The 8,610-nt window shown below is 37.7% G+C and overlaps 1 protein-coding gene across 1 annotated transcript in view; it reads right to left on the bottom strand.

Annotated features, from left to right (window-relative positions):
- Positions 1-4,486: 4,486 nt before the first annotated feature.
- Positions 4,487-8,610, bottom strand: part of syngr3b (synaptogyrin 3b) — an 8,142-nt gene continuing 4,018 nt past the window's right edge. The window contains exons 3-4 of the mRNA XM_026928798.3: positions 8,382-8,527; positions 4,487-7,054 (exon numbers count right to left, since the gene is read on the bottom strand). Of these exons, the coding sequence (XP_026784599.1) occupies positions 6,860-7,054; positions 8,382-8,527 (341 nt within the window). The 3' untranslated portion in view covers positions 4,487-6,859. The remainder of the gene's footprint in view (positions 7,055-8,381; positions 8,528-8,610) is intronic.

Below are 8,610 nucleotides of genomic sequence, written 5' to 3'. Positions count from 1 at the left end.
TTTATCTTTATTACAACCCCAGGGGAGGCTGCTGTTTTAGAAAATTAGTCTACAGCTATAATAATCAGAATTAGTGTCTGACTCACAGTACAGCACCTCATTGCCTTGGAAAATGTGATTTCATGCTGCATTGGATGAAAGCTCATAAGTCGGAATTTCTAGGAAAAAAAACCAAAGGAAACGCCCCCTCAACTCGGAATTCCAACTCCGAAAGTCAGGAAGGCGTCCTCAACCCCAAGTTCGGCACATGACGTCATGTCGACATGGCTGCTCAGACCGTGAACGGTAAATAAAATATCACTTCACTGCTTTAAATGAAATAAAAGTAGTATTTATATTAGAGCTGTCATCATAGACGTGTTAGTCGGTTTAAATCTATAACGCTGACCTCACAGTTCGCTGTTTTGAACTAGCTAGCTTGCTAGTCACTAGCAAAAAATGCACACTTTCATGGAGGCGTCCATGTTTTGTCCCACTTAGCAGCTTTCTAGCTTGGAATTCCATCATTCCAAGTTCACACGTCTCACTTTCAATGTAGTTTAACTTAAGCAGGCGCGTAACCCGACTCTGAATACGCAGAACTTTCCCATGTATTAATATTCACGTAAGTTAAGATCCTCTTTTTTAAAAAAAATAAATAAAAAATGACACTCCATGCCTTCACTGCTCAAGTCCTGGTTTTTATTCTTCCACCTTATGAGTCTATCTTTCTGCAATTAAATTTTTTAAATGTTTTTTTTTTTTTTGGAGCCCTTCACACCTCCTTTAACTTCTCGACACTCTAAAGCTACCTCCAGACCAAGATACAGGACCTCGAAAAGACTTCCTGATACAACCTGTATTAATTACCGGGCCATTTATTTGAAGGCGTGGCCTGCGCAGGTAAACGCTAGTTAGAATTAGTTAGGAAGATGCGACTGATACATCATTCCAAGTTCAGACGTCTCACTTTCAATGTAGTTTAATAAATATCCTGGTTCTCGCAGGAGATCTTAGCTGATGCTTGGGCCACGTCCTCACCACTTCCTGATACTCCTGGTTTTGTCCCATTTTTTTAAAGTACAGTTCAGTAAAATATATCATATCGTATTGCTGAAACACTTTCTAAGAATCTGTTTCTCAGTGTGGTGTCGGTAATAACGTCTCTCATACGATAAAATGCTTGCGTCAGCTTTCTGCTGCTGCACTTTTAGTTCACTGTGCAAAAATAAATAAATAAATAAATAAATATAATAGGGTGTGCTGGATCAAGTGCTATTCTAGGCACTGCTGATTAATGAGTGTGGAGGCAGTGATACAGCAATAGACTGGCGATACACTAGACTCCTTTTACATTTATTTCAACGCTTGCCATCGTTTCATACATCTATCAACATATTCGTTAATATTTATTTATTTATTTTCATATTGTATCCTGCTTAATCTATATTACATCGTATTGCAGTTTACAGCAACAAACCGCGATTCTTCAGGCCTGATTTGTTTTAAAGCAGAAACTTAAGCAGGTGCGTAACTCGACTCTGAATACACAGAACTTTCCCATTGTATTAATATTCACGTAAGTTAAGATCCTTTTTTTTTTTTTTTTCATAAATGACACTCCATGCCTTTACTACTCAAGTCCTGGTTTTTACTCTTCCACCTTGAGTCTATCTTTCTGCAATTAATTTCTTTAAAATGTTTTTTTTTTTTTTTTTAATTGGATCTCTTCACACCTCCTCTAACTTCTCAACACTCTAAAGCTACCTCCAGACCAAGAGACAGGACCTCAGAAAGACTTCCTGATACAATGTGTATTAATCACCGGGCCATTTATTTGAAGGCGTGGTCTGTGCAGGTAAATGCTAGTTAGAATTAGCTAGGAAGATGCGAATGATACGGATTTTTTAAAAAACACACACACAAATTAGCCTGGTTTCGTAATTGATCGTTTTTGCCCCCTCATTAAAGTTACACACATGCACACAATCATGACCTCTAATTGTTATCAGTCCCAAAGGGTATATTAGACAACAACATGACAGATGAAATGACTCAACAACTATTTTTTCAAATCTGTATTTTCAATTGAATGCTGTTGATTAGAGAAAATAAAATACAACATTATGTGAAACATTTTAGTATTTAGTACTCTTACATTTTAGTATTTCATTAAAACAATATTCCAGTTCTCGTTTCATATTTGTTTCTTGGATATTTTGTCAACCTTGTCCATTCTTAGTGTGTTGATGCCCCCTGGTGGTGTTGAAATGCATGTAATCTTTTCCTAAAATGTGTTTAAATACAGAACTCTTTACTTCATACTAAAGCAATTTGACATTGAGACAAAAATCTGACTTTTGTTCATTATCTCTAAGTCATTTTACATTGTACATGAAGGTAAAGTGAAGCTGTAAAACACCAGACATTGACTTTTATGGAATTCCTGTCATAATTATGAGCTTATGATTATTAGTGCCAGTTTATAATTTTTATAATTTGGTGATTTATGTGAAAATAACTATTATGATTTTCAGTACCTCACAATAGCTGCTTTTAGCATCATATTTTTTAAGGGCAATTAAATGACAATGAACCTTACACTAAAGCCATTGTTGTCCATAGACCCCCTAATCTTTAGGTTGCTTAGCAACCAAAGCTTACTGTTAGTGGATTACATTGTGTGGCAGAAGGACGGTTCATTGAGAATATTATTTAATAAATTATTTATTAAACACTGGATTTGATCGTATTGTTTTTGTTGCCATTGATCCACTAGAGGGCTTTACATCATGTCTAAGAACACGTGATAAAATCACTGTAACACACGCCCGCTTGTGATGTATTGCTTTAATAACATGCACAAATAAGACTTTAACTGTAGTCATTAATTGCAAGCAGAGGTGTTAAGAAACACAAATACAAAACACTATCTCGTTACAGTGGCACCTGTAAAGGGGTGGGATATATTAGGCAGCAAGTGAACAGTCAGGTCTCGAAGTTGATGTGTTGGAAGCAGGAAAAATGGGCAAGCGTAAGGATCTGAGCGACTATGACAAGGGCCAAATTGTAATGGCTAGACGACTGGGTCAGAGCATCTTCATAACAGCAAGTCTTGTGGGGTTCTCAGAATGCAGTGGTTAGAACCTACCAAAAGTGGTCCAAGGAAGGACAACCAGTGAACCAGCGACAGGGTCATGGGCTCCCAAGGCTCACTGATGCACATGGGGAGCGAAGACCCGTCTGGTCCGATCCCACAGACCACAGGAACTACTGTAGCACAAACTGGTGAAAAAGTTAATGCTGGCTCTGATAGAAAGGTGTCAGAACACACAGTGCATTGCATTGCTGCGTATGGGGCTGCGTAGGTGCAGACCTGTCAGAGAGCCCATGCTGACCCTGTCCACCACCGCAAGCTCCTACAATGAGCATCAGAACTGGACCATGGAGCAATGGAAGAAGGTGGCCTGGTCCGATGAATCACGTTTTCTTTTACATCATGTGGACACTCAGGTGCATGTGCGTCACTTACCTGGGGAAGAGATGGCACCAGGATGCACTATGGGAAGAAAGCAAGCCGGCGGAGGCAGTGTGATGCTCTGGGCAATGTTCTGCTGGGAAACTTTGGGTCCTGGCCTTCATGTGGATGTTACTTTGACACGTACCACCTACCTGAACATTGTTGCAGACCAAGTACACCCCGTCATGGCAACGGTGTTCCCTAATTGCAGTGGCGTCTTTCAGCAGGATAATGCTCCCTGCCACACTGCAACACTTTTTCAGGAATGGTTTGAGGAACATGACAAAGAGTTCAAGGTGTTGACTTGGCCTCCAAATTCTCCAGATCTCAATCCGATCGAGCATCTGTGGGACGTGCTGGACAAACAAGTCCGATCCATGGAGGCCCCACCTCCCAACTTACATCACTTAAAGGATCTGCTGCTAACGTCTTGGTGCCAGATACCACACACACCTTCAGAGGTCTTGTGGAGTCCATGACTCAACGGGTCACAAGTGGAACACAATATCAGGTAGGTGCTTTTAATGTTATGGCTGATCAGGGTGTATGTATTTAACACAACTGCTACCAAACACTGAATTAAAGTTTAACTTCAAAAGATCTAGCTAGCTCTACTCTAGCTCACTCAGCTAGCTAATGGTTTACCTGTACATGTTTCTGCAACAGTGAAATGGTGATGTCTTCATGGCGTTTTTAGCTCGTTTAATTTTTGCACCTCATTATCACAGTGTTTCCTTTGAATTCCTGCTGAATTTAAAGCTGAAGATGAATCGGGTCAGAGATGTTCATCTGTCTCCGCTGTCTCAGACATTGCTGCTCAACATTCTGTAGACTTTTTAATGCTTTGTTCAGTTTAGCTATCAAAAATGCATTATTTAAAAAAAAAATCCACGTATCGAAAATAAATGCAACAAAGCTGAATATTTACAAAAACATACACAGGTTGTGCAAAGCGTAGAGCGAAAAACTGACAAATTAAAACAGATGCTTGCAGAAAGAGTGTTTATTCAGTCAGAGATTCACTGAACACGTTTCTTCTCCTCTCTAAATGCTAAAACAAGGTTTTTAGGAAGTAGGAATTTCTACAGTTTGTCTTATCATGCAGTAAGACCGACGACAGACACACACACACACACACACAGTTGGAGATGCTTTCATTAGGACTCTCAGCAGGAATGTCATTTTGTCATCCGTGAATACACGCATGACGAATTGGCGATTCACACCATCATTTCCCTCTTGTTTTTTTTTTTTTTTTACACACGTTGTGCAAAATGGCCGCCGCTCCGCCCCTCCAGCTCATACACACTGACTCCGGGTGTTGTAGTTCTGACTATATATAGTGATATTAGCGTTACAAGTGTATCACTGGATAGATAGATATTATTAAAAATAAATACAATAAATAAAAAAATGACAAATTTTAGCATTTATAGAATAAAAGAATAATAAATAAATACACGAAGAGCACATCAGTACATCACTGATAACATTTTTGCTCAGAAACTTTTGCCTAAGAAACTAACAAATTCCACAAAATAACAGCGTTTTATATCATAACTTTATATTTACGCTGCGTTTTTTTTTCTCAGGTCTGTACTGGAGGTTACTCACCCTAATTAAACTAATTTGCAATTCGTATTATTAATTATTATAAATATTATGAATTAATATATTAATTATAACAAATGAATTCATTTCATTACATTACGTTTAATACCTAATTTAAACAAACAAGCCCTTGTAACGAAAAAAAAAGAAAAAAGGAAACGTTACAATACTCGTGCATTGCAGTACTGTTTTAAACGCATCCTCATCGACGTCCCGATGCTAAGACACACACACGTGTGTGTATGTGTGTGTGTGTGTGTGTGTGTGTGCGTGTGTTACCCAAACTCCCCCTCGTGGAGTGTGTATTTGCGAGGACGCTCCATAGTTGATGTGATTTCCTTGGCTATTTGTACTTACTGTACCTTTACTGTAGTTCTTTTTTTTGTTAAACAATATAGAGAATAAAAAGCTGGCTAACGAGCTAGCTACTAGCTACGTAGCTTCTTTACTAACTAGCTCTCATTATAGGTTTTGACAATTGGCTAGCATGCTAGTTAGTAAGATGAATTCGGTACTAACGGTACTAAACTACCACAGAGTATTTTACTGGGCCAAACTGAACTTTAATCTAACATATTTTTTTCAAATGCTAATTTATTAAGTTATCTAAGAATTCTATGGTAATTTACTACATTTTTATGCTCTCTAACTAGCTACCAAGTGCTCTAAATAGCTTATGTACTATCTAGATTCTAATTAATAAGTTACTAGTTTGCCAACTGGTTAGCATGTTAGTCAGATAACTTAATAAAGCACTAAACTACCACGGAGTAGTTAGAGACCTTGATAAAACAATAAACTAACTTAAAGCCTGAAACTGCTATAGAGTATAGTTATAACTTTGTAAAGAACTAGAGAAGTAGTAAGATAACAAAATAATATAGCAAACTAGCATATAGTAAACACGTTAATTTAGCAATAAACTACCACCGAGTAGTTAGATAGCTTAAAAGTACTAGTTAGATACTTTAATAAGCACTAAACTACCACAGAGTAGTTAGATGCCTTAAAAGTACTAGTTAGACACCTCAATGAAGTACTAAACTACTGGATTAATTTAAAAAAGTACTAAACTAAGTAATTAAACACCTTAATAAAGTACTAAACTACTGCATAACTTAATAAAGTACTAAACTACTACATAAATTTAAAAAGGTACTAAATTAAGTAGTTGAACACATTACTAAAGTACTAAACTACTAGATAATTTTTTTTAAAAAGTGCTAAACTACCATAAAGTAGTTAAATACAACAAACCCAATTTTAATCTAGCAGATCATACACTATCTTTTCAAAAAATACTGACTACTAGTTAGTAGTAGTGCTTCATTAAGTTATTTATGTACTTGATAGTAGTTTGCCACTTTATTAATTTATCTAACTAGCTAGCAAGTGTGCTACGTAGCTTATTTGCTATCTAGTTATCTGGTTATCGTTATACGTTACTAGTTTAACAGCTGGCTAGCATGTTATTTAGATAAATTAATAAAGCACTGAACTAGTTCACTAGACCAAACCCAATCTGAATGTAGCAAATTACATGCTATATTTTAGAAATATCGTATTGCTCTTTGTTTGCGTAATTCGTCCTTTCCGCTGTCGAAGGTGTGATGGAGTGTTAGCGTGGATTCCCCCAGAATTAGCGAAGGGGAAGTCGACTAGTTTGCGCTGAAAACAGTACTGGTACTGAACCTACGAAGGAGGCCACTCTGTCCACTCCGGCCTCCTCTCTTCTCATTGGCTAAGAGATTAAAAAGCGGGCGGGATCTGGTACCCGGGTGGGCGTGTCTCCACCGTCTCGATCAGCGTCGGGCTCTTGTCTATGGTGGTCTGGTGGATTGCGTCGTTGGACGGATACGGCTGTTTGGGGACGTCGGCGGAGGTGAAGAGCGTCATGTCGGTTCCGAGCAGGAATTTCTGCACTGCGAACAACGTCAGCGCCGCCTAGCCAGATTCATCACATGTTAATGTTAATTTTGTTAGCATATGTTAGCATTTTTAGAAAAATACAAGAAATTTACCTTTCAAAACATGTGAACAAGCTTTCGGTTAGTGATCATTAATAAACAGTGCTTATGGAATTATTCGAAAACAAATTTATCCAGGATGCTGAGTCATTAGCATGCAAGTTAGAATTATAGCTAACAGCTAAGCAAAAAATTATTGATTACTAACGCTAACAAACTCGACTCAACAAACTGAAAAAAACGTTCGTAAGCCTTTTGTACCACTTCTTTCTGATTGGTCAGAAGGTGTTGATTCTAATATTTTATCAGTATCATTTTTATCGTAACGGCTCTTTCACAGAAACTTGTACATAATCCGATTTTTTTTAAAAAACGTGTGTAATCATTGACGTTGTGACGTTTTCTTTAAGGAGAAGTTTATTTAACATTTATGGAAGGAATCTCCAGTGTCAGCTCTTTTGTAACAGTCAGAGGTAAAAGTATAACTTTAACTGTAACTCGTTTTGTTGGCAACTACGTAATTAATGTAACATAATTTTCTCGTGATTTTCTTCCTACGAACTGTTCAAAAGCGATTAGCATAGAGCGTATATGCATCCAAAATGCGGACGTAAATCCGCATGATCATTTGTGCCAAAATATAGCTGTATATCGTACCTGCGTGTAAATGACGTTTGTCTTGCGCTTTCTGCGGCATGATGAACTCCAGCTAGGAGTTACTAAACAAAACTCATTTAAACATTTTGAACAAAGTATGTAAGTATTTATTTGTTTGTTTATTTCTATATTTAAATTGGCAAGTCAACATTTGTGCAAAAAAAAAAAAAAGTCTGTTTAGCTAGCTAGCTAGCCGGATTCCGCTGCTGAAGCAACTACAGACTACAGGCGCTCTAACGAGCAAAATTTGTTTAACGGTAAACAAATGTAACGGTATCTTTGAATTGAGAGAAATTCTGGACAGTTTTGAGATAAATAAATGAGAAATTGTGTGTAGCGTACGTTATACGTCATCATTTAAGTTGTTATTAAACTGCATTAGAAAGTTAGAAGTGTTAAGTACACTAGAAAGTGAAGGTTAATCTACACTAGCGCGAGTGTCGGAGGTTTGGGCAGCAGCCTTTGTTTATCCTCCAGAAAGGCAATGTTTTTAAATCTGTGCATGGTTAGCAGACACAGGTAGCCCTGAAACGCAAATTTAACAGTCAAATATGATTGTGTGTACGTATATACAGTATATGTGTGTGTGTGTACGTATATATATGTGTGTGTGTGTGTGTGTGTGTGTTTTCTCTCGCTTGTCTTACCCAGGTGAGAATGGAGAAGAAGGAGAAGGCGATGGCGGCTCGTGCCGCGTCTGACGCCTGCTCCAGTGGCAGCTCTTTAGGCGAGGTGCGACTCCACTGATTGGCCAGGAAGCAAAATCCAACAAACCAGAGAAATGCCCAAAGTCCTGCAAAGGTGTGACGGAAAAAAAAATAATAATAAATTTCAAATGCGATTTTTTTTCTGTTTTGACTTTTTTTTTAAAAGTAA

Source organism: Pangasianodon hypophthalmus, chromosome 26, assembly GCF_027358585.1.
Source record: "Pangasianodon hypophthalmus isolate fPanHyp1 chromosome 26, fPanHyp1.pri, whole genome shotgun sequence".
Taxonomy (NCBI): Eukaryota; Metazoa; Chordata; class Actinopteri; order Siluriformes; family Pangasiidae; genus Pangasianodon; species Pangasianodon hypophthalmus.
The sequence above is the reverse complement of the archived record's forward strand: the minus strand, read 5'-3'. Positions and strand labels throughout refer to the sequence as shown.